General features: G+C 48.1%; 2 protein-coding genes across 4 annotated transcripts in view; one reads left to right on the top strand and one right to left on the bottom strand.

Annotated features, from left to right (window-relative positions):
- Window positions 1–1,772, top strand: part of ARHGAP44 (Rho GTPase activating protein 44) — a 163,853-nt gene extending 162,081 nt beyond the window's left edge. The window contains exon 20 of one of the 2 annotated variants that reach the window (XM_080923190.1): window positions 354–1,772. In XM_080923190.1, coding sequence (XP_080779316.1) covers window positions 354–493 — 140 coding nt within the window. In that variant the 3' untranslated portion in view covers window positions 494–1,772. The remainder of the gene's footprint in view (window positions 1–353) is intronic. The other variant, XM_080923191.1, reaches the window with a different exon arrangement.
- Window positions 1,770–23,077, bottom strand: ELAC2 (elaC ribonuclease Z 2). 2 transcript variants are annotated; one of them, XM_080923188.1, is made up of 25 exons: window positions 22,792–23,077; window positions 22,335–22,385; window positions 22,130–22,200; window positions 21,422–21,486; window positions 20,407–20,464; window positions 19,349–19,417; window positions 18,102–18,236; window positions 16,484–16,542; window positions 14,883–14,941; window positions 14,731–14,803; window positions 14,028–14,140; window positions 12,781–12,876; window positions 9,141–9,279; window positions 8,975–9,060; window positions 7,694–7,812; window positions 6,650–6,746; window positions 5,778–5,916; window positions 5,376–5,414; window positions 5,143–5,252; window positions 4,524–4,623; window positions 4,321–4,441; window positions 4,024–4,102; window positions 3,380–3,524; window positions 2,611–2,829; window positions 1,770–1,949 (listed from the first exon to the last, which is right to left on the bottom strand). In XM_080923188.1, exons 1-25 carry the CDS (start codon window positions 23,016–23,018, stop codon window positions 1,914–1,916), a joined length of 2,505 nt encoding a protein of 834 aa, XP_080779314.1. In that variant the 5' UTR covers window positions 23,019–23,077; the 3' UTR covers window positions 1,770–1,913. The 2 variants fall into 2 exon arrangements, with proteins under 2 accessions (XP_080779314.1, XP_080779315.1); XM_080923189.1 differs by lacking the exons at window positions 1,770–1,949; window positions 14,028–14,140; window positions 14,731–14,803; ... (7 more) ...; window positions 22,335–22,385; window positions 22,792–23,077 and having other exon boundaries at window positions 2,198–2,829; window positions 9,146–9,279; window positions 12,781–12,878.
- Between the last annotated feature and the right edge of the window lie 1,939 nt (window positions 23,078–25,016).

Below are 25,016 nucleotides of genomic sequence, written 5' to 3'. Positions count from 1 at the left end.
CCTTTTAGTGTTCTTTGTCAACATAAATCAAAATGGGGGACAGGGCATATGTAGCATTCTAAGAAAGATTTTGCCCTGCCTCCTTGAACTGCTGACACAGAGCAGTCTCTGAATGAGTACAGTGACTGTCTCTGTAGACTTGGAGGCCTGCCTGGGAACACCCTGCTTATAGGACCTTCGTAAAGAGGCTGAAAGATTGGAACAGGGCATTGTCCCCTAGCCAGGCTCCCAGGGAGAATGGGATCAGCCCCAGCCACAACCTGATCCTGCAGTGCCCAACTTCTGATCCAGCCTGAGCACACCTAGGCCACCCTGCTTCCGGTGCTGTCAGTCACCCCCTCCTCTCTCTGCAGATCTCGTCCACTTTGATGTCCCCTCCATCCACATAGAGCTGGGGTCAACACTCCGCCTGAGCCCCCTGGAACACGCGCGGCGGCACTCGGTGACTGACAAGAGGGACTCGGAAGAGGAGTCTGAGAGTACAGCCCTTTGATGTGGTCCACCCGGCACGTGTACATACATCCATGGGTCCCGAGACACCACCCAGGGCAGTGCCTCCCAGCCTGCCAAGGATTCTCCATCAGCCCTTTGCTGTCATGTCCACACCAGGGTGGAGCTGGGCAGAGGCAGAGCTCTCCTGTCCATGTGGCCAGTGTTGCTGGTGCAGATTCTGTTTGTTCATTTTGGGTGATGATTCCAGCCTCTTTTTTTTTTTTTTTTGACCTTTGCCTTTTTGACTTTGTGCCTATCTTGATCCATCTTTGGCCTCTATGGCAAGCAGCATCCACCTCTCCACTCAAGGGCTTGTCAGAATGGCCGCTGCGGGATGAGGGTACAAGACAGGGTCAGTCCCCTTACTGCCTTGATTGGGACATCAGGTCCTGCAGCATCACCATAAGAGCCAGAGGGGAAGCAAAACAGGAGACCCTTTCATTAGGGCAAGAGACATCCTGGGCATTGTCTGTCCTCTGCCTCTGCCAGGGTCCTGGCCAACCAGAAAGACCTTTCAGGTAACCCTTAATCAGCTCCAAAGTAAACAGCTCAATACATCTACTTCTGACAGCTTTACTTCCCCTGTGTGATGAAGGCTTCCTTTACTCCACGCTGACAATCTGAATTGAGGATTTGAACATACATGCCCTATGGAGGTCTCCATGTTCCCCAAACACATTAGACATCTTAGAGCACGCTCCCATTCAGGTACCCAGCTTAGTAGGTATGTGGGGCCTGACATGCCTCTTCTGGAGATTACAGCTGACTAGCAATAATTCTGTTTCCCAAAGCAGGTAGAGGGGGTGGTACCAGGCACCTAGCCCATGGCGTGACCTGCTATGCTCACCAGCAGACACTGCTCCTCGTCCTCACCATGTCCCATGCAGCCATGGAGCAAGGGCGCAGGAAGCCTGTTCACACTTTGGGATTAAGGAAATAAAACAGATTTGGGCCATGCATGCACAGTCAAAGTTTAAAGTTTGTTCCTCTGAAAATAGATATACTTATACATGATATATTTGTATATATGAAATCTATATTTGTTTAATTTGAGCCATTCAATCTAAACCTATGTACAGGTGTACAATGAAAAATTCTGAATGCTTAGTTTCTCTTCCCCAGCGGCGTAAATTCACCCTTCTCCGAGAGTGGGATCTGCAGACTTGACGTTATAGCTTTGCTCACTTCCTGCCAAGGGCAGTCCAGTCCCCAAATTTGTAATGGAGCCTGGGGGTTGAAAGTTATCTTTACATACATGTACAAACTGTTGTCAAGAGTAATGTTATTAAAATAGATTTATTAACCCTGAGCTTGGCACATGGTCTTGTTTCAGTGAAGGCTGTGGGGCAGTCACAATGTCCTTGTTCTGCCTCAAAGGAAGTCTGAAGATTGCCACCAGGTAAGGCCAAGTCCTTGCTGTCTCACACCCGAGTTTCTAAAGTGCTTTCCACGCTCTCCTGGGTAGGGAGAATATATAAATGTTAGAGTCGACTTTGAACATCCTTCCATGTTTCAGTCACTAACCTGTTTTCAGGTCCAACAGGCATCTAGCCCAAGGTAACATTTCTTCATATTGTCATAGTGATTTTCATTTTCACCATGGACCAAGAGCACAACAGACAGGCTCCACAATTCTTGCAGCCAAGAGAACATGCAGGCCTCACCGGGTAACCCAGCCCACAGAAGACCCCACACTGAAGCAGAATTCCAAACTCGAGCTTTATTGAGTCTGAGTACTTGCAAATACTACTATTCTTGGAGCCTGAGACATATACACCCAGTGTCAGTTGTAACATGACTTGACTCTGGCATGCAGAGGTCCCTATGCTAGGGAGTAAGGGGGCAGACACCTCAATTTCCATGACTTCTTTAAAGACTGCTTGTTGTCTTCCTCTGAGAGGTCTGTCCTGCCACTGTGTTCGCCTCCAGGAGTCGGAGGCACCCGGCAGATGGGTGCTCCCCCAGCCAAGGCCATGGAGGGCTGCATACTGATTCCATGCTGCCTCCTGGCTAGATTGTGTGCGTTGGCTCCCACCAAGGTGACAGGTGTGGCTTTCACACAGTGCAGAGAACACAGCCTTCAGTCCAGGATGGTTTAGACCTTCACTGGGCTCTGACCTTCTTGCTCTGTGGGCTGTGTGTTTCCTCTGTGTGGGCCCGCTTCTGTTGGGGTTCTCTCCCCTCTGGGCTCTCTGACTGCTGGGTCAGGAGGGCTGCCCGTACCAGCCGTAGTTCCCTCTTCTCTTTGCGTCCCACCATCTCTTCAATGTCATCTGCAAACAGGGCCTTCAGTGGGGGAATCAGCTTGGGCACCGTTGGGAAGTCTCCAAAGCAGACCTGGAGGGACAGACAGCACAGAGAAACACTGACAGGGCAAGAACGTCCCTTCTTGCTGGCATACCCTCAGGCCAGTGGACCACAGCTTTAAAGAATGCTATTTAAGAGGAGCATATAATAATGAAGAAGGCCAGCTCCCCACACCTAGACTAAGGGCAGGGAGACCAAAGGTAAACGAAACAAAAAGTCCAGATGTTTTTATGAAGCTCCTAACAACCAGAGCCGACTCAAGCCCCACTCCTTCATTTGGGAGGTGAAAGGGGCAAGGCCCACCTCTGCTACTTTCGGGGACTAGCCCCTGCCCACAGTTTTGTGCTACTGCTAGAATAGGAATGACATGAGACATTCTGGAACCTCCAGGGACCCCGAGGGAAAGAAGACCCTTCAGGAGCAGACTTTGTGAGTCTGCTTTTGGTTACACCTGGCTAGTGACAGAGAGAAAGTTTCTTCCTTTGGTGGCCCTATGGCATCAAAGGAACATCAAACGAGGGTCACTTTCTTATCTGGCCTGCCCCCTCAGAGCCCTCACAGTCCACAGTGACATACAGACCTTCATGTGGTCAAAGGCGATGCCAACTTTCTCATTGAAGTCTGGGCTGAAAAGGGGGATCTTGGCGTACCGCTGACTGAAGTGGTTCAGCATGATGAACTCGGCATTCATCCGCATCCCCACACTAATAGCCTGGGAGGTGGTACTGTAGCAAAACAGAAAGCAAGACATGGCCTTGGGGCAGGAGTCCACAAGCTGTCCCTCCCATGCTGGTGACACCAAGGAAGGCTAGTAGGAGTCCTCAGAAGGCTGGTGAGCCAGCAGAGATGCTCCCTAAGGCCAGGGCCTGCCCACACTGGCTGTCAGCTTGTCAAGAGGAACACCTGAAACAACCCCTAGGAAGGCTTAAAACACCCCACATTCAGTCATGACCTTACCTTTCCCTGAAATGACAGTTTATTCCAGCTAGGTTGCTCTCTTAAAATCCCATCCTCACCAGAGAACCCTGCCTGGGGGATATGCAAGGACAGGCACAGTGCTCTGGACAGCTAATGTGGGTTCTGGAAATTACACAGGCCTAGAAGAAAGCCAACCAGGACCCACAGTCCTCCATGGCTGTGGGTACCAGCTCTGCAGGGGTGAGGGAGGGCTGCTTAGGTTCCACTGGACAAGAGAGGGTGGAGAGGAAGGAGCCGCATTCCTACCTGTGTGTCTTCTCCACTGCTTCCTCTTCCAAGCCATCCTCCAGAGTGGCTTCATGTATCAGGAGGGTGGCATCTTTCCCTGGACAGGAACATGGACATCAAGTCTGAATGAGCAGCAAATATGCCTAGGACCTGCAGCCATGTTCTGACCCAAATACTACTCAAGACAACAGCCAGGGGGCAGACTAGATAAGAACCAGTCTGCTACCCAATGGCATCACCTACACACCCATCTGCATGCACCTTGCACATGCCACATGTCCCAGGCATCTCTCTAGGCTCACTTCCCTCACTTACCCATCTGGACCAGAGCCTCACAGGGCATGGTATCCCCCGAGTAGACTACTTTCCAGCCAGATGAATGTACCAGCGCACAGCCAAAAGCATGCTTGCAGTGCCGTACCAGGCAGGTCTGAAACTGAGGGAGCAGAGGTGGAGGGCTCAGGCCTCTACTCCCCATCCTGCCTGCCCTCTGTGGGTTCAGTAGCTGGGTCACTTACTTCTTCTAAGTTGCATGTTTCCAACAGCAAGCTGATCAGCCTTTCAACTGGGATATCAGAGACCTCTGCCCCTTTCTGAAGGCATTTGGCAGGAATCATACTAAGAGACAAAGCATTTGAAAAATAATAATGAACATGTATTTTAAAGTCATTTGATACGTGCAATCGGGACTTCTGTTCTCTAGATGAAGAGCTTTCAGTGGTTCTGAGAATCATGATTTTAGTCCAGTAATGAAGACAGGAAAACTGATCAAATGAAAAGAGCTAAGCCATACATCCAGCCTATCCAGCTCACCGCAAGAAGCTTAACAAACACTGCAGACCACACTGTCAGAAGGGCTCCCTCTCATCCTTCCCTGGAGGTGAGGCTGGGCCATCCCTGCTATGTACCTGGCTTGGATGTCTGTGCTAGCAGGTGTCTGTGCACTTGACCCTGAAACTGTCAGCTGCAGAGACAGTGGCCACAGTCATGGTGGTACAGAGCTGCTATGAGCCCTGAGATACTTATGCTTCAAGGGTGTAGCTGCCAGGACTTCTGCTGCTGCCCAGTCAGCTGGGGCTCAGGAAGGAGGCAGGAGTAGAAGGCTGTATCCTAGAGCCTGGTGCACATGATGCTCACCTGATATGATGCAGAATCTCCTGGCACTGGTTGTGATACTGTTGCAGCCAGGCCCTGAGCTGGGTAGGGGCCACCACCAGCAAGGGCTGGAAAGGTTTCCCCAGAGACGCCTGGAAAAAGATCCTGGCACAGTTAATAAGGGGGCTTCCCAGTAAAACTGGTTTGAAATGAGTGGTAGGTACAGTGAATAACGAAGCGGGCAATTACCAATGTCAGACAGGTGCCTCACTTACCAATGCACGCTCTCTCTGAAGCAAGATATTCAGCAAGCCCTGAGGAGGGGAACACAGGTGATGAGCCAGGCCCAGTTGTCATCTCCACAGCTAAGGGCTCAAGTCCCTCCCTAACAAGTGGTTCCTGTCTCACTGACCCCATGTCACAAGTGGGTGGCACATACTGACAAGTGACTGAAATGTTACAGGCAAAAACAACCATAGCTGTGTTAAAAGGGAGGTAAAACCTAGGAGGCCTAAAAGATCCACTCCAGATCTAGATGGTTCTGCAGGGCAGGCTGTGTGTGAAGCAAGTTTTATTCAGCAAGAAACTCTGAGTAAACTCAAAAGTTTGGTTCTAGAGGGAAAGAAGCCCAAGGGGACAGCACCTCCACATGCCGGGGTCTGGGGTCCCACACTCACCGTGTGGTGGTCCGCATGCAGGTGAGACACAAACACAGCAGTAAGGCTGCATAGGACTCTGTCTATTTGCTGTCCATAATGACGACACAACTGCCCAAAAGTGCCTTCTCCACAATCCAGCAGCACAGACTTGTCAGGGCTGTAGAAGACAGTCACAACAGGCTTTACTCGAGATTTTCCAGAATTGGGCATTGTTGCAGCAAAGACAGAACAGGCAGCAGCTGTGGACACCACCCCCATCTTCCACAGCTACACCCACCTGCCCTTTGTAGAGCACATATGAGAGTCAACCACTTAAACCACATGGGTCATTTTAGACCAGTCTATCTTCTCTGTATAAGAGAAAGATCCAAAGAACCCTGAAGCCTCTAAGTATCTGCATCAACACAATGCTCGGTGTCAAAAATAGAAAAAAAGGAAAGCAGATTATAGATTGGGAGTCAGCAGCACAGCACACCCCCGCTTCCCCTGAATGTGCTGCGCTCAGCTGAGAGTGCCAGGGACAGCAATTCATCACAGGAGATGGTTCCCAATTCTCAAGCAACCCTGGTCTTCAAACTGTCTAGAGACAGGACGGTTTCCTGAATCTTCTCTGGGGAGGTGGCTAGCGTGACTCTCACAGCTGTCTGCTGGGCAACCTGGGCTCTAAGAGCCTCGTCCTAGCTACTTAGAAGCCACTCTTCTAGCTGCCTTCAGAACAAGAGGTGGAACTCTCAGTTCCTCCAGCCCTGTGTCTGCCTGGATGCTGCCGTGCTCCTGCGTTGATGATAACGGACTGGACCTCTGAACCTGTGAGCCAGCCCCAAGTAAATGTGGTCCTTTCTAAGAGTTGCCTTGGTCATGGTGTCCGTTCACCCTGAGACACATGGTACCTTAGGTTGACGAGTGTGGAACTGACATTTCGGATCTTCATTGGGATGGCAGACCCCGTACCCAGGAAGACAATTTCAGGATACTGGCTTCTTTTCTCTGTGGAAATACAAGTGAATTAATAAGCCAGCATTCTGTCATGAGGTAGACAAGCAATCCAGCTTAATCCACCTTCCAAGAAGGGTGCTGTGTTCCTTTAGGCTGTTCTAGAAAAGTATCCTCTGGAAGAGAATAATTCCTCAGGCCTTTCTTTAAAACAAAATAAAACACAACAAACGATGCCACTAAACAACATAGGTTTCCTTAGCTCCAACTCAACACTTCCTTCATGGGAATGGCACCTCCACCTTGCAGTGTGATTGCACACTTCATGTGTGTGTACCCTCACTGCTGCTGTACAGGTACACAGGGCTGGCCCTTAGCCTCATTTGGGTGGCCATGAGCCATTACACCAGGGCACCAATTTAATCAGAAAGGATGAAGCAATTCCCAGGAGATAGTTCTTCCTGGACACACATAGGAAGAGGACTGGCTGACCTAGCACTAGCCTTCAGAAAAGCAAGGGTGGGGAAGGACCCGTCTGGCTAGATCAAAACCTACCCTCTTCTATTCCAGCATTCTCTTTATCAGTAATTGAAATATCAGAAAACCCCCAAAGTGTAGAAGTCACAAAAGTCTCCAGTTGCTTTTCCTGATAGAGCAATGACTCTGGTTAGATGGCAGCCATTCTCTTAGCCAAGCCGGATTAGACCAACAGCAACTATGGTAAGGGATGATCTCCATGGTCTTGAAGGGGTTCTCCAAACCACTTTCCTACAGATGGGCACTCAAGAATGTCCAGACACTGTCACTAAACACGGAGTTTACTGAGTGGGGGCACGGGTGCCAAGATCCTCAGCACCTCTCTCAGCCTTCTGTTACAATGCAGGGCTTCTGTTAAGCCCTCAGTTCAGTAATCAGGTTGCAGTTTGTCCAGTCCCCTGCTTGAGATGGAGAGGCTGCAGGCAGGCAGTGCTCAGGAGAGGCTGCTCAGGGCTTTGGCTCACCTGCTGGGGCTGTGCTTTCCTGCACGTTCTTCTTGTACTCCTCTATGCTCTCCTGGAAATTGGGGAGCTCCAAGGCCTCGGCTATGAATTCATCAGGATTGCACTCAAGTGTGGTATCCCTGCAGAGGAAAATAACTTGGGTAACCCAAGGGGTCTGCACAGCTTCTCAGCAAATACTAGTTTGGATGTTCAGAATAAATCCATGCTTACTCTGATGGTTTGGCTGAAATGCACTATCCCTACCCTGATCCCGGTCCCATGTTATGCGTTTGGGGAGGTTATGGGGAACTGCAGCTTTCCTGGAGGAAGTACAATATTCAGGATGAACTTTGGGAGTTTATAGCTTTGCCCCTTCCCTATTCACTCTCTCTGCTTTGTGTTTGCGGCTGAGTCATGGTTTCTCAAGCCATGCTTGCCACTTGCAGCCCTGCCCCCTGCCATGAGGAACTCTTACCCCTCTGGAATCGGCAATCAAAATAAATACTATTCCGTATGTTATTTTGGTGATGGTGTTTTATCTTAACAACAGAAAAGTAACCAATACAGGCATAGAACACACGTACACCCTGGCAGTTCTAGTCTCTGGAATCTTCTCCAACTAAACAAGGTGAATGAATCCCGAACAGCCCTAGCTTCTCAAAACCTCTCCAGCCTCAAGCCCAACAATAAAGGTTTCCTGGTGCTCGGGCAAGATGAACCCTCCTTTATAGTGGAGTTGTTCCCCGTAGCATGGCAACCCCAACCAAGGTCATGATAATTACATGTGTCCACGTAGGAGGACCACAAGTGCCCTAGCTTAGGTTTCCAGCAAATACCTCTCAAACTAAAGTGAACATGCACACGGCTAAACTGGGAACCTGGGTGATCGGTCTAGAGAACCTAAATTGGCATCAGCTCTCGGGTGGGGTCAGGGAGCCTAGCTTCTTAGCAAAGCCTCAGGGAATGCTGGTATTGCTGGCTCCCTCCACTCAGCAGCAAGACTGAGAGGACTGGTTCTCTGAGCTAGCTAAGGAGGAAAGCACCCCAAAGCTTATAAAGCAGTCCCTGTCAACCTTTCCAGATCAATTCACTGGGTCTGGGATCTTGGAATAACCGTTTCACTGGCATATGGGCTGAAGGAGGTATGGGGGGATGCCCATGGCCCCAGCCATATCACTATAGAGCAATTACTCAGCCACAACAGCTCACAGTGACATATGATCTACTCTAACAATGACCATTTCTGGAAAAGCCTCCCAACCCCTGCCTTAGAGGTTTCCATAGGTTCAGAATTACACACACCTCTGCCACTCTCTCTTGGGGCGGAGCTGATACTTGAGAAGGCATTCACCCCGAACTGTCGGCACGCTGAAGGTGGAACCTTCCTCCTGGAAGATGAGAACACACTTCTCAGTGAGAGAGCAAAGGTCAGGAATTTATTGGCTAGGAAGGATGTGGGACATGCTACCTTACTGTAGAAGCTGGTGAGCTGGGGGAAGATGTCAGGGTGGATGAGGCTGAGCTGGGTCTGAATCTTGTGGCTGCGCAGGTTGTGGACCGAGGGGCAGTTCTCATTCAGAATCAGGTGCTGTGTGTCAGGCCCGAACCTAGGAAGAAGCAGCCTATCACTACAGTGTCTGTCAGGGAATCTCTCCATCTCAGGACAAGGATGGCAGATGAAAAGCCTTATGTAGATGGACAGACTATGTCATTTGCCCCCAAACAATTACAACTCAGACAGGCACAATCCTGCAGCTTCTGGGTCAAAGTCCAGGTTTTCGTCTCTCCTATGCTGCCTATGGGATAAAGATGGAAAGAACAGTGGGGAAACTAAGGAAGCATAAGACGTTCATGTACGGATGTGAATCCATCACCAAGTACAGGGTGAGAACGGCCTAAGAAGATAATAGACAGGGCTGGAGAGATGGCTCAGCGGTTAAGAGCACTGACTGCTCTTCCAGAGGTCCTGAGTTCAATTCCCAGCAACCACATGGTGGCTCACAACCATCTATAATGGGATCTGATGCCCTCTACTGATGTGTCTGAAGACAGCTACAGTGTACTCATATAAATAAGATAAATACTAAAGGAAAAAAAAAAAAGAAGATAATAGACAGTTTGTGTTCTGACTCAAACACACAAGGAATTAAAGCCAGAACCTAAGAACCCAGAGCTGCTCAAGGCAGAGAGAACAGGGGGCTGTGAGGTGAAGTAGATGGCAGGGAAGCTGAGGAGCCACTGGAGGTCACCAACTACTCGGGCTCCCACATTCTCCTGGTGCTGCAACATAGTGCGGGGTTGTATGATGGTGAGCCTTCTCCTTACAGACCTGCTAAGAATAAACCAGAGCCGCTGAAGTCAAACACTGAGGTGCAGCGGGAGGCTGGAGGACGTGCCAGGATCTCCCCTGCACTGACTGAGCAGAGCGTAAGAGATGTGACAAGGAGCATCGACAAGCGGGGAATGGAACACTGTGGCTGTGATTCAACACGGACCTCCTTCAGAGGAACCCTTCCCAGAATTCCCAAGCCAAGAAACGCAGAGAAAATTTAGGCAGGCTCAGGTGAGGGCAGCGAGCGGAGCAGTACTTAGTGTAGGAACACCGGTCCAAGCACAACCACCGACACGTTGTGGATTTGGCTTAATGCTTGCATTATGTTATCGGGGTTTCCAAAAGTCACATGGGAATCCGAGACGCTGAGGGTCCCTGCCCCCACTTGGCTTTATCAGTAATAAAGTTGCTGGCGGTCAATGGCTGAGCAGGGAGACAGAGGTAGGACTTCTAGGATTCCCCAGCAAGGAATCAGAGAAGGAAGAGAACAGCATCCAGGGAAGAAGGTCCAGGCCAGAGAAGTGTGGGCAGAGACAAAAAGACCGCCAACATGTAAGAGTCAGGATTGTGGCCGACTTACATTAGGTTCCAACACACTATTAAGAATTAACTGGAGATTCTAGAATGGAAAACACGCATGGTGACGTGAGATTAGGAGGTAGGGAGAACTAGTTTCTTGCAGGTTTTGCACGAGCCACATGGTTCCTCCCCAAGCCACACAGGTTTGGAACTAGGACAAAATGTGTGTTAAACTGGTGCACATTAATTCTGGGGTTCATGGCTTAAGGATGAGACACACCCAGGCCAACCTAAGGGCATAAGTAGTGGGCTAGTGATTCTGCAAAGCGTAGGAAGCAAAGGCTAACAGTGCCTGCTGGGAGAAGGTAGGCAGCAAACAGGCAGCTCCTGTGGAGGAGAAGGCAGGCCACCGAGAACTAGTCTAAGTAAGATCTAGAAATGGAGGATTGATTTAAAAGACAATTAAAGTCTATGCCCCATAAGCAACTGGATTCTTTGAACATGGGCTCCATGGGAATTCTGGGATTGCTTAGCTGACATGACAAATTAATAGCCCAGGAATAGGCTTATACAGTAAATAGAAGGGATTTAATTGATGTTATATAGGAAAGGATATTAATTTAAGTCATATAAAGAGAATATATATATATATATATATATATATATATATATGTATGTATATATGTCTCCACAGAGACATTAATCTCCAAAGGGAAAATTAATGTTAACTTATTTAATTGTTTTTAATTGCGGGATTGTCTAGCCTGGCATATGACACTGGTCGCCTGGAAATAGGCTTATACAGTAACTAGAAGGGAATAAATTACAGTCACATAGGAAAGGATAGGAAGTAAAACAAGAAAGGATATTAATTCCATGGAAGGGAGAATCTAAGTATGCATGGATGAATAAACTGAGAGTTTTTAATCTTAAAATATAGGTCAAGATCAGGGAATAGGGAAAATAACCTTATCTCAAACAGACAGGAGAAACTTGGGCATTGATCTTACATAGGAACAAGGTGGGAGACAGTGGTGGAGCACCGTCTCAATGAATAATGAAAATTACTTAGATTGCTTTCTACTAACTCTTATAAAAGGGATATATATATACCCTCAGAGGTATTAATCTCCATAGAAGAGAGAATTTAAATATACATGGATGAATAAATAAACTTAGGCCTTGATCTTGCTATTAAAAATTAATCATGTAAGAACAAGACAGGGAGGAGCACTGTCTCAATGGATAATGGTAATTGTTTAGATTGCTTTGAATTGTTTCAATTATTAAAACGTGTGGTTTTAAGTTTGGTGGTTATGGTACTAAAATTCTTCTGGGAGAGAGGTCAAATTAGAACAGGCCTGAAGAAGAAGACGCTGCTAATTTGAATCAATCTATACCTTTGCTGATTTCGGGTTGCTGGGCCAAGGACACGCTACTATGGCTCTGTATATTTATTAATAGGGAAGAAGAAAGATCAGCTAGGACAGGGAAAGACCCCCTGAAGATCTTGGCTACAGAAAAGAAAAAGGCAAGAAAATCAAACGGGACAGGTAGGTTACTTGATTTGCTGATTCCTCCACAAGAGAACAGCCCTGTAATTGGCTTAGACATAAAAATGTCTCTAGCCAAAACTTCAGCTAAAATTAGACAATCTTGCTAGTTATGGAATCCATAAGATTCATTGTGCCATCCTTTATATGGCAGATTAAGTCATAAAAGGAGAGTTGTCTTTCACCTGCTCAAACGAAGACCAAACATTCATCCTTACATGGTCTGTGCACCCTGCACAATCCATACAAATACTTTAATAGCACTAAAATTTTGGTTTAAGATTCATATATTGCAGACTGTACAGCTCTGACAAGATTCCTCCAGAGGGACACTGAAATGACCTGCTGTTCCAGCCCCTACCTCCAGAGACATGCTTCCAGAATAACTTCAGGAATAGCCGCTGATTCCCAATAGACAGACTCAGTTCATCTAGCCTTTCAGACGGAACCAGTCAGCCCCTGAGCATTCTAAGCATACAGAGGCTAGATAACAGATGCTAAGGCTGGCTTTCTCAAGTCTAACCAATTTTTCTGATTTTCTTACCCTTCCCGACCCCTTTAAACACAGTTATCATAGCTGTGTAAACTATAAGGCACTGGAGCAGGTGACAAGGAACACACACAGAGGAGATAACAGTGGACTAATCAAGTAGAGCAACACCCACAAGGGTTGCCCTCTGTGTGCATTGGACTGGTCTCCGTACCTCTGCATCCACTGCTGGTACCTGCTGTCGCTGAGTACAGATTCCGGGGCTATGTGCACCACCAGTGCCACAGGAGCATCTGCCTCTTCCTGGTAACTGGGCAGAAGGAAGAAGGAGTTTGTATCTAGGAAGAGATACAGACTCAAGACATGCAAGGAAGGGGATCGCACAGCTATTTGTTGGAATACTCACTGCTGCTAAGCATATACCATCTCCCACCCAGGCATGGTCTGCTAACCTGGTGACACTTCTTTCTGTTCAGTGGCTGTTCCCACCACCACCCACCCTTGCCCCAACAAACACCATCTCTCTCTGGTTTCTCAGAGCACATTAGGATAGTCTCTGGTCAGGGCACTGACCCCACGCAGGACAAAGTGGCCTATGCAGAGCCCCTATCCTGCTCTAGAGAAGCACAAGAGCACAAGGATTTGTGGTATACATAGAATAAAACGGCATATGAACAAACTAAGCAAACAAGCCACTGTGGATAAGACAACTATAAAACAAACACGTGGCTTGTTTCTACCTAGGGTGGTGATGTACACCACGCCCAGCACTAGGAAGGCTAAGGCAGGACTATGTGACCAGGGCCAGGTAAGCCGACATGATGATATCATCTCAAAAGACAAGGGCTGGAGATGAATCTCGGTGAAGAGCACTTGCCAAGTGTATTCAAGGCTGACCCCAAGCAGCAGGAAGACATGGTAGAGGGATGCCTACCCAGGGCTGAAGCTGCAGATCTGGCTGTTTTCCAGTAGACACAACACTTGGGCCAGAGAGATGTTTCAATGCTGAAACCGTCCCTAGCACAGCATAGGACACAGACAGGGTCTTTGACGCTCTGCCCTACCTTATTGGTCTCAATGTAGTTGAGGGAAGAAAACTCACACAGAGTAGAAATAGGTAAAATAACTCATTTGCCTGGGCATTTATTCTGAAATTTGTTCTAGACTTAGATGTCTCTTTCTCTTGCTTGTGTGTGACCCCCCGTCCCCAGGCCCCTCTCTTATTTACAGTTGATTTGTCTAGTCTTCAATGGCTTGTAGTTCTGTTGTTTATTTCAAAGCCCACTAACTATAATACTTCCCAAATCTTGGCAGTAAGATCAAGACACACCTTGAACCCAAAATCCAGGCCTTCCCAGAGATACACTGTAAGTCAAGGACATGAAGTGTCTTTGGCACATGAATGTTTGTGCTCAACAGTGATGTTGCTCACCTTTCCCAGCCCAAATCATTCGCCATTACCTTTTAAAGGTGTTATTCTCACAGATGGGCTGGATGAATCCTTCATCGGGACACTCTACTACCATAAATACGAGACCGGGATCTGCAGGTGTACAAAGCTCTTCAGCAGCAATCTGGAAAGATTAGACAGGCCGCTTAGTGGAGCAGAATGCTTTTTCAGAACAATCTCAGCTCTGCCTCAGCTCAGACTCCACAACCAGATGTCCTGTACGGCAGCTGCTACCATTACACAGCCCATATTTAATGCACGGAGCATAAGCTTGGCACCCACCCTCTCCTGCTCTGTCTGAACTTTATCAGAGAGGCACTAGTTTATGAAGGCATTTCAAACCAGAGGCTAGTGGGAGGGTTAGCGTGTAAGGGACTTTCAACACCAAAAACACCTTCTTAGACAAACTGCATAACTCTCTTTTGAGACTTGCTAGCGAAGCCCTTCCTTGAAGGCAGGCACTATGAGGGAAAGAATATACACACAAAAAGTACCACCAAGTATGAGCAGACAAGATACAGAGATGCCCAGGCCGAGCATCACAAGGTGCATCAAAGACGCAGTAACAATCCCACCGTGTGGCCAAGAGAAGACAATCCCATGCTGTCCCACACACCCTTCAAAGCGGTGTCTGAAGCTGAACCCAGACAGCAGCTCTGCTCAGTGTCCCGGCCCCATCTGCAGTTTCAAACTCCCAGAAACCAGGAGCCTCACCTCCCTTCCTTCGTAAGTGACACTCTTCCCGTCCTTGACAGCAGCAATGATGGGTGCGATGGCAGCCGTGCCCCTGGAAGACAGGCACGCTCTGTGAGAACCCTTCTTTTTACCGAGGCCTACCATGGAGTTCCCGAGGACCTGACACTCACACAGGAAGGCCCAGCTCCTTTGCTTTAAGCACCAAGAAGTTTCCTTTCCTCAAGTGAAGCTGTGACAAAAGGAATACAAACAGAGTTTCAGGTGCTGACGCTCACCTTAACTTTCACACAGTTTATCTACTTCCTCAGTCTTTAAAATGCAGTGTGCACACTCTGAGGAAGTGAAGGGCGTTATTAAACCCGATAAACTAGGGCGTGGTGTACACTCTCACTCTCCCATGTCAAGTAACACACAGCAAGGATGCTAGGGGCCCTCAGGGGAACTTGGGTTGTTTCTAAGCCCATCAGGGTGCTGCCAAAGCAATGTCTTCAGGGACCAGCCAGTGCTGCACACCTGGGCAGTGACACTGGTAGGAAGGTGACAGAATGGGTGATGGTTTTTGACATCCTGCAAATCGGGTTTTATTGGACAGATTCTGGATCTCATTCTGCCAACAGACTCCCAGTGTGCTCCTTTCATCAGACGGCACCGCAACCCTACAGCAAATCCATCCCACTCTGTATGCTTCTGTCCGACCTAGCGTTCACACAGAGGATGCAGAAGGCCACCATCAGGTCTCTGCGGAGTCACGTTTGATCTTTTTCTTCCTGAAATCTTGATAAACTACTGAATTTACTTTTAAAAGTTGCTCCTAGGACGAAGACTTATCTGGATCCCAGAGTCTCATTCTCTAGAGTCTAGACCTTCCCATCTGACACACTAGGCTATGGGTTTACTGTGCACTTGCAGACCCCAGAGACTCTGAGGTCCAGGTGGCACCTTCAAGTGTGAACAATACCACAGTGCACAAGTCCCTCGCCTCATACCTAGTGAGTCTGAGTACAGGAAGGACATTAACCCAGCAAGTCACTTGTGCTGTCTCTGAGCAGGATTCGACCAGACTCCAGCTCAACAGGAAGACGCACAATATGACAAGGAGGGCGCAGAGGGACCACCGCTGCCCGAGCCAACAGGGTGCTGTATGACGTGCTGCTGCAGCCTTGTGTTTTCTCTGGCTCCTATGACTAGAGCTGGCTCACTGCGTTCCTAACCCTCAGTTGACTGAAAGCATCATATTAAAAAGAGGGAAAAGAGGGCTGAGAATGACCAAGATCAGCCTTCAGAAATACAGCAGAACATTGTGAGCTCCAGGCCAGTGGGGACAGCTTAGCAAGTCCCTGCCTGGAAATGAAAAATGAAAAGGGACTGAAGATGTAGCTCAGCGGGAGAGAGCTTGCTACGATATGCAGAGCCTCTTAGACTCCATCTCTAGCACTGCCAGCAAAACAAAGTGGCAGCAGAGAAAAGAGAGGAAAGCCAGGGCACCCATCTGTAACTAGAGCCAGAGGGCCTGCGGGTCCACAGCTGCCCTGACTTACAAGGACCAGACACCCACAGCATAAAACACCATGGACAGAACACCCCATCGAGTGAGAATCTGAAACACCATGAAAGCCTGTGGGGTTTGGAGAAGGAAGTTCTGTTCTTTGTTAATACAGGCAACCCAAAAGCTACCTGCAAAGGGCTGCCCAGGTGCTAACAGGTCTCACAACACACCACCTGCTGGCCACTAGCCACATGCCCTTCACTGCCCAACTTTACCAAGACTTACCTTGCAGACAAAAGCTACAACTAGGGAGGGGTCCCTGACCCACACTTTCCCGTTGACACCTGAGGAAAAGCACATTAACAAGGTAAGCATGAAGGCTGTAAGTGCTTCTCAAATTACTGTCCCTTAATCTTCCTTCCGTATGTTAAAGGGACGTTACTGACCCCATCTTGAAGTGGGAGGAGACCCTGACATTAATGATGTACCTCTTCATCCCTCTTATGCCAACAATAACTGAAGAGAAATTTCAAAACTCCAGCCAGGCCTGAGAGGCTGAGACAGGGGGATCAAAAGTTCCAAGCCAGTTCAGACTTCATCTCCAGCTCTCTGGAGAGAGCAGAAGGAAAAGGTGGGGAAGGAAACTCCAACCAGAAATCTAGCATGATAGCAACTAAAACTCAATACGTCCCACTTGAGAGCAGGATAAAGTACGTTCTCACGTTCGCTCTTTATATTTGGGCTGAGAAGGTACAACTGTGAGAGGGGGTGACACTGTGCTTACGTGGATGTCAGAGGGCAACTTTGTTTATCCAGAGTTTGTTCTCTCCTTTTCCCATGTGGGCTTTGGGAGTCAATCCTGGGTTTCAGGCTTGGCAGCAAGTGTCTACCCATTGAAACCCCCTGCCAGCCCTCACTGCAATACGGTTTTTAAACAAGTACCTAAATGTTACAAAATGAGACAGCAGCTACAGGCTGGAAGGAAATATGTGGGCTTTAATCCTCTCAGCTTGCCATACAATAGAGGCCTGTCAAGCCAAAGGAACTGACCAAATGTCAACGCTGGAGCAGAACACGTGTCCAGTTCCTTCGACAGCAAATCTTGGACGGCTGTGTTTAGGGGCTGGGCCTCTCACTGACGTGTGTGCTGGAGTAAGCGGAAAAGCCTGTCCCTGCACTACTGTCTCCTTAATGAAAAGAATGAGAAAAAGATCCCACACCCAAGAGTGGGCCAGGCCCTGCTGTTCTATGAATGGAAGCTCTGGGGCTATGCAGAGCCACAAAGAGACCTGATACTTAGGCCTGTCACCCTTCTTGATCCCTTCTGCTGGAACAGGGCTTTGCATGACAAAGAAAAACACCCACTTGTGCAAACTGTCTCCTCACAGGGAAGATCCTAACTTAGAGCATAGGAGGCAGAGATCTGTCATTAGCAACCTTGGATAGATACGTCACCCATTCACAGAAGCTAAACAGTCTGTATCATAGGTTACCAAAGGCTAGAGGATGGGGACAGGAGGGAAGCTGATCAAGGAGTGCAAGTTTTCAGGTGAGCTGGCCACATACTATGACCACAGTATATGATTATACTGTGACCACAGAAAGCCATGTGCTGTTCATTTCAAAATTCCTCACAGAGAGTCGGAGAGGTGGTTCAGTGGACACAATTCATCCAGCATGCAGGAGGCGCGCGCACTTGTGTGTGTGTGTGTGTATGAGTACTCTATTTGCATGCCAGAAGAGGGCATCAGATCACACTATAGAAGGTTGATAGTCATTATGTGGTTGCTGGGAATTGAACTCTGGACCTTTGTTAGAGCAGCCAGTGCCCTTTCCCGATGACCCCTCTCTCCAACCCCTAGAGATAACCTATTAAAACTCCAAGGCCCACTCCCCAGCTTACCTGCACTGCTGCCCTCTGGAAGGCACTGCCCATTTTCAGCTGATCCAACGTCTGATGATGACTGTTTGGGACTGAGCCTGTTGGGAGATCTTCTTGGGCTCTGTGATGGCTGTTGCTTTCCACACCTCCGTTCGCCTGGGCAGCACAGGAAGTCATCACATTACTCAGTTTTCACAACTGCAGCCCAGGTGTTCACATGTGTGAATTCCCTGATGTCTTGCAAACCAGTGCTCCTTCCCCTGCAGCAGTAAATAACCAGCTTCCAGGCCTATTGGCCTGGCCTCTACCTTGCCAGGCCTTGGCCTTGCCCACAGAAGAGATTCAATACCTTCTGACTAAAAAGCATCCAGGCGATAGACTACTTCGGTTATCACCACTGTTTGATTTACAAAGGCCCACAGAATACCTACCACCAAAAGGAGCAAAATTCTGCAGCTTTTAAGTCTCAAATTCAAGAGGGGTAGTGTCATTATAAGAAGCTGAAACACAGCTGCTAGTCTCAACAGAAACTACATTTGTTCCTCTAGGCACATCACACGGTAAGGACTGCTGGGCTCCAAGGAAACACTGGCCAGCAGAATTGGGCAAGTGTCAGCCACAGGAAAACACACGATAGTAAACTACAGTGTGCTCTACAGAGAAGAACAGAGTGCTGGAAAGAAATAAGAAAGGGAAATACTTCCAGTTGGGGTTGGAAGAGGTGGCAGTAATAGTAAGAGAAAAACACCTGACCTGGAGCGAGTTAAGAGACCTTGGGCCATCCCGTGCTGGCCTGAAGCCCTGGTGCTACTGCTCAAGAACACACCCTTGGCCAGCATAAACCTCAGCTCCTCTCCCAGTCTGCTTTGTTGGTTCTCTCAGCTCCTACATAGCCTCTCAGCAGCTTGCTAGAGCATGACAGTTGGCATCTCCCTACCACCAGGTCCTCTCTTTGAAAACAGGTAAACCCAGCACAGGCTGTTTAGCCAGAGTGGCGTGCAGAGCATCTCTGTTTCCCACTCAAAGCCACATTGTTTGGTCCTGGTGAAGCATGTGGAGCCTCTCAATACTCTTCTAGGTTGCAGTTATTAAAAAGTCTCTAAGAAAGACACTTAAATCTGCATCAAACAAACCCTGGGGGACGAACTTGCCAGCCTGAGTTCACACAGTATTGTCTCACACCAGGTCCTCAGTCTCTCCTCACCCACATTCCCTGTGACTAGGAACCACAGCAACACGCTCCAGAGAAATCTGGCTCTCAGACTCACTGTGGATAGGGACCTGGTAAACAGTCATGGTCTCATCCTTGTATTCTGGTGCAGAGTGAGGCCTCACGGCTGCAGGAAAAACACAGGTCAAGAAATGAAGTACATTAGTAAAGGCATGGGTAGATGAACCTCCAGGGTTTCCACTGACCGCCACTGACTTGCCTCAGAGTGCTAATGGGAATATGCCAGCAAAACCAGGTTCTCTAGCTTTAACGTTTTTTTAGGGGAAATAAAATGAACAAATAAAAAGAGGAAGCTGTATTTTCCAACAGCTATTTTATATGGAGCAGAGTCAAGGGAAGGCAACTGTGCTTAGATGCAAGAGCTCTGACTTAACAAGCCTGCCAGCCAGCCACAAACTCTATCTTCTCAGCCATGAGAACTGGTATAAGTCCTGTAATAAAACTGTCAGTGCTTTCTAAAAGTGCAGCATTCACAGGCCAACGGGGTGGGGGTGGGTGGCTGCTGTGTCTTCATTCAGACCTCTTCCCATCAAAGTTATGGGACTCCCAACAGAGCTGGAGATGAAGGTTTGCTACAAACATGGCCACAGACTCTTCACACCACAAGGAGTTCAAGGCCCTAAGAGACACCTCTTGGACTGGGGAAGGAGCCTGAGGCCAGAGTGGAGGTTGAGAGAAACAGAATGAATGCAGGCACGTACCAGGTTAAAGTACTTCCTGCCTGCCCAGCCAGTACTCTTGAGACATGAGAGGAGCAAGAGAGGCTGGAGAAAGCTAAGAGCACTGGCTGCTCTTCCAGAGCACTTTGGTCCAGTTCTCAGTGCCCACATAGCAGCTCATAACTGTCTGTAACTTCAGTTCCAGGGTATCTGACAGCTCATACAAACATGTAGACATAACAGCAAGGCATGTGAAACATAAATAAATCATTAAGAAGAAAAGTGAGTGAGGAAACCCAGAAAGAACAGAACCACAGCTCTTAAAGAAACCATGCTGAAGGAAGCAGTTTAAAGCAGTTCTTGATGGATTCTAATTTGAAAAGCAGGACTCGTGTAAGAAGAAATACGAGACATCAAATCACAGTCAACAACATACCCAGGTCTATTCCTTTCAATGGACCAGAAAATATTTTGATTGCTTCTATATATTTCTCCTAAAAAAAGAAGAAGAAGAAGCAAGAAAGAAGTCATGTTTTAAATATGGGACACAGTAGTGTATGGGAGTGAGCACTGTATGTACGCTATGTGAACACAAAACTTAGCGAGTACTTTGAATTTCATCTAGACAGACATCTGCTGTGCCTAGTATTGTTACCTACCACCGTCTAGCAACATTCAGAGACGTAAAGTTCTTGTTCTCAGCAGAACAGAGATGGAGAAGAAAAAAATTGATAATGCAAACACCTCAGTAACAATCAGGTGCTATGAGAGAAATGGAAGGCATGAGGAGAACACCAATTTATGTGGTACAGCCCCAGGGAGTTACTTTTGCAAGCAAAACAATGGGTGAGAGCTTGCTGGCCCTTGTGGTTCCAGCTTGATGGCAGAGGTAGAAGAATGGACAGCCACCTGAGCCTATGGGACTTAAAGGCCATCCTGTGGATCACACGTACACATCACACAAGACAGCTTAGGGTGGGAAGCTCTGGCTGCCATACAGAGGAGGGGTGGTAGAGACGTAGGAACTGACAAGCCTCACTCCGTACACAGATGGTGAAAGCTCAAGGAGATAGAGAAACACATACCTAGACATTCTGCTGGAGGCAGGGTTAGATGTCTAAAGTTTAATAAGTAAGAACAAAAGCTTGAATTCATTAAGTCCTTCTTTGGTACCATATCTAAAGTGATTTCGTTCCTCCTATGCACCACTTCATTCGACCTCTAACAACCTACAAAACATTCCAGCCACTTCAGAAATCAGGAAACTGGGGCCGACAGGCAAAGTAGCTCACCCAAGACCAGAGTTAATATTTATATACTATGAAAGGAGATATTTACTCCACTACCTTTTATCCTTGAGGGCAGAGGGCTAAGTTATACAAATGAAGATTGTTATCATTAACACTTTTTTTTTTTAAAAGTGGTTTTGACAGGTGCCAGGAGAGACTCACCAGTTGTGGAGGTCCAGACAGAACACATTTGGGAAGCCCGGTTTCCTTTAAAGTTAAAATCATTCCTAAAAAGAATGTGAAAATAAATTCATTAATTAAAACGTAAATAATCAGCTCTCTCAACTTACGATGCAAGCCCTGCCAGTATGTGTGTGTTGGTGGTGATGTGCTTCTTGCCATACTAGATACTTACCTGTGTGTCCCTACTCTGGTGTATAGGCAACTACGTAATACATGAAGAGGGAATGTTAGCGGAGGTACTAGGGACAATCTTCCCCCTGTGCCCCTAGAATGGACAAAGGTAGAGGGAAGGAAGGGGGGTGGAGCCCACCCACTGAGTGGTCCAAGAGAAAGGATGCCAGTGGGTAGTCCACTCCCTCGTTCTATCCTCTGTCTGACATCACACCTGACATCACACTTTCAAAATCTGGCTGTGACAGTCTTAATGACAGTAGGTGTCTGGATTCAGCAGCTGGTGTCTGATCACCACTGTGAAAATCTCTGGTTAAATCTGAGGCTCAGGTGGAGGTCGGAACCATATCCAGACCTGCTTTGAGTCTAGCTTTTCCCGCTCCCTACTCAAGCTGACTAAGCTAGTACACACGGAATTCTAGCTCTCCTGGGCTAGGAAGATGGACAAAGGAGCTGCAAGCCATGTTGAGCTCCCAGAAACTTCCCACCAGCCCCTGACCTCCAGAACATACTCACCACACAATCCCCCCACATTTGACCAATGCATCCGAGTCAGAAATATGTTGTCCAAGCGGGCGACTTTCAGTCTAAGAAAAAACATACATTTCAGCAAGATGAAACAAAGATGACCAAAGATCGTTTCTGACAAGTCTCATCAGCCTCTCACCTCAGCTTTCAAGCCCATAATCATCTCCACCCCAGAAGCCAGGTGTTGACTCACTTGTGTTCCTGCATAAGTCGTTGGACGCCTTCTCCGCAGTTAAAAAGGTACCTACGGGAGGAATAGTACTGTACTTACAAGTATATTCTGTAAAATGCTTTATTGTAGATACATCGACAAGCGAAACGACAGGGTTGTTATCGGCTAGTTGGTTTTGAGTCCTCTCTGGTTAGTGACGGAAGAGTATGTAGCTGGGAATACACCAATGGGAAGAGATCCCTTTTCCCATCAACTTATGAAACCGGTCTAGTCTACACACTCACTGTGAGGGCCCCGCTTTGAGGTGGCGATGGTGAGACTCGGATTGAGCCAAAACCTCACCGCCCGCACAGGCAATGGGAAGTTTTGTACCGATGCCTGAAAGCCATGCTAAGGGACATACGGGGTTGAACGGGAGAAGGCTTCCCGAGCACGTGGTGCTGGGGGCCAGAACCCCCGGGCTGTCGCCCACTCTGACCTGTTGTATTCCGAGAAGACGTAGAGAGCAGCGCCCGCGTCCCGGCCGCCCGCCGCCACCACTTGCAAGTACACGGTGTTCGGGCCCCGGGGCTCCCAGCCCGGGCCGCGCTTCTCCCGCGTGCGCACGTGTCGCAGTGGGTCTTTGGGCGGCCGCGGCCGGCGAGCCGAACACTGCGACATGGTGCGCAGGCCAAGGGGACGCAGCAGCGAGCGAAGCGCCCACATGCACCCGGTCACACGGGGCTGACAAGGCAGCCGGACCCTCGCGCCGCCACAAGCACCGTCCCTCCGCCCCGCATGGCGGAACTGACCAATCAGCGCGCCGTCTTGCTAGCGACCCGCCCATCCAACGCGCCGCTTCCAATCGTAAGGAACCTTGGAGCTCGGAGGCTGTCCGTCCAGGCTGACGTAGAATAAGCCAAAGCCGGAGGCCCCGCCCCCTCACCAATTCCGGCTTTCCGGGTGTCGGCGTTTTCCGGATACTGTCACTTGGCGAAGGCGGGACTTCTGGGAGTGCAAGTACTCGAAAGGCATTACTGGGAAAGGAGTGAATCTTTTTCGGGTTCATCTGGTGTTAGGAGCTGTGCTCTTCAACAGAAGTACTCCAAACTTTGCATTGTTCTTGCTTGTGATGATGGTGAAGATCTGGCTAATTTGATTTCCACCATGAGAATACACTTAAATGATATTCTTTGTGTTGGGTGTAAGAATAGAGGTTGAAAGACTAAGCTTCAGAGTGTGGGTTTTATTGGTGTTATGAGCCCGCCCTCTCTGCCTTGCACTCCTTGCTTCAAGACGGAAATAGTTACCAATGCTTATCTTTGGGAGATATTTAGGGACCTCAAACGTCGACTTAGAACACCACAAGACCAAGTTCTCAGCACAAAGGAACCCCCCCCCCCCCGGACAAAGGGCACAGAATAAGAGACAAGGACAGGAGTTAGATGACTAGGGAGAAGAGTATTTATATTAAAAAATATAATTGCATTTATATTAAAAATTCACACACAAATGAACATGGAGATACTGCCAATACCTGATTCTGTCCCCTTTGTTTCTACTCGCAATCATATACTTAGGTACCTTTGACCCCATGGAAAAAATATCTAACATTCAGAACTGCTGATAACAGGAAGAAGAGGGAAATTATTTATTTTTATTTTTTGAGAATGAAATGTTTCCCCTCATAGTGGACTCTTGAGCACGTTCTCCGCATATTCGGCGAGCTTGCTGAAAATCTTTTGGCATAATTGTTACACGTTTGGCATGGATAGCACACAGGTTGGTATCTTCAAAAAGGCCAACCAGATAGGCCTCACTTGCCTCCCGAAAAGCACCAAAAGCTGCTCTCTGGATGCACAGATCTGTTTTGAAGTCCTGAGTAATTTCTCGCACCAGACACCGACAGGGAGCTTGCGAACCAGAACTTCAGTGGACTTCTGATAGCGTCTGATTTCACGGAGTGCCACAGTGCCAGGCCTGTAACCATGAGGTTTCTTCACCCCTCCAGTAGAGGGCGCACTCTTGTGAGCGGCTTTTGTAGCCAGTTGTTTTACCACTGCTTTTTTACCAGGCGCTTTACCACTGGTGGATTTGCGGGCAGTCTGCTTTGTACGAGCCATGGTATGGGCACCTCCTTACTTACCTCCCTTCTCCTACCTCTGGAGCTCAGCAGCGCTGGCGTTAGAGAGCGGCGGCATCGTAGCAAGAACATAATTCACCCCTAAGGGTTTTAACACAAACACACGTTTTATCGAGACAGCATCTCTCTGTGTATCTCCATCTGTCTTGGAACTTGCTCTGTAGACCAGGCTAGCCTCAAACTCATAGAGATCCACCTGCCTCTGTCTCCCCACCACCTCTTGTCTTAAATTTTATCTTTTAATCAAGAATTGTGGATGCTGGCAAAAATTGAGTCATCTCTTTAAAAGAGGGTATTGGGTGCTGTCTTGGTCTCTTGAGTATTTGGGGGGGAGGAGTCTGTTGTAGGGGTCAGGAGAAGTTTTGAAGAATCAACTGAATCTGAGAATGGCATATCTGCAACCCTCTCTTCAGAGTTTCAACTGTGGCCTGTCTGAGAACTTTTGACTCCATTTTAAAGCCCCCAAACCAATGCTATATCCTATTTTATTTTATCTTTTTTTTTCTTGACACCACAACTCCTACAAATATTAAAATAAACAATCACAAATTCTTTTTATTTTATTATTTTGAGACAGGGTC

Source organism: Micromys minutus (assembly GCF_963924665.1).
Source record: "Micromys minutus genome assembly, chromosome: 10".
Classification (NCBI taxonomy): Eukaryota; Metazoa; Chordata; class Mammalia; order Rodentia; family Muridae; genus Micromys; species Micromys minutus.
Note: the sequence above shows the minus strand (reverse complement) of the source record. Positions and strands in the feature narration are given on the sequence as shown.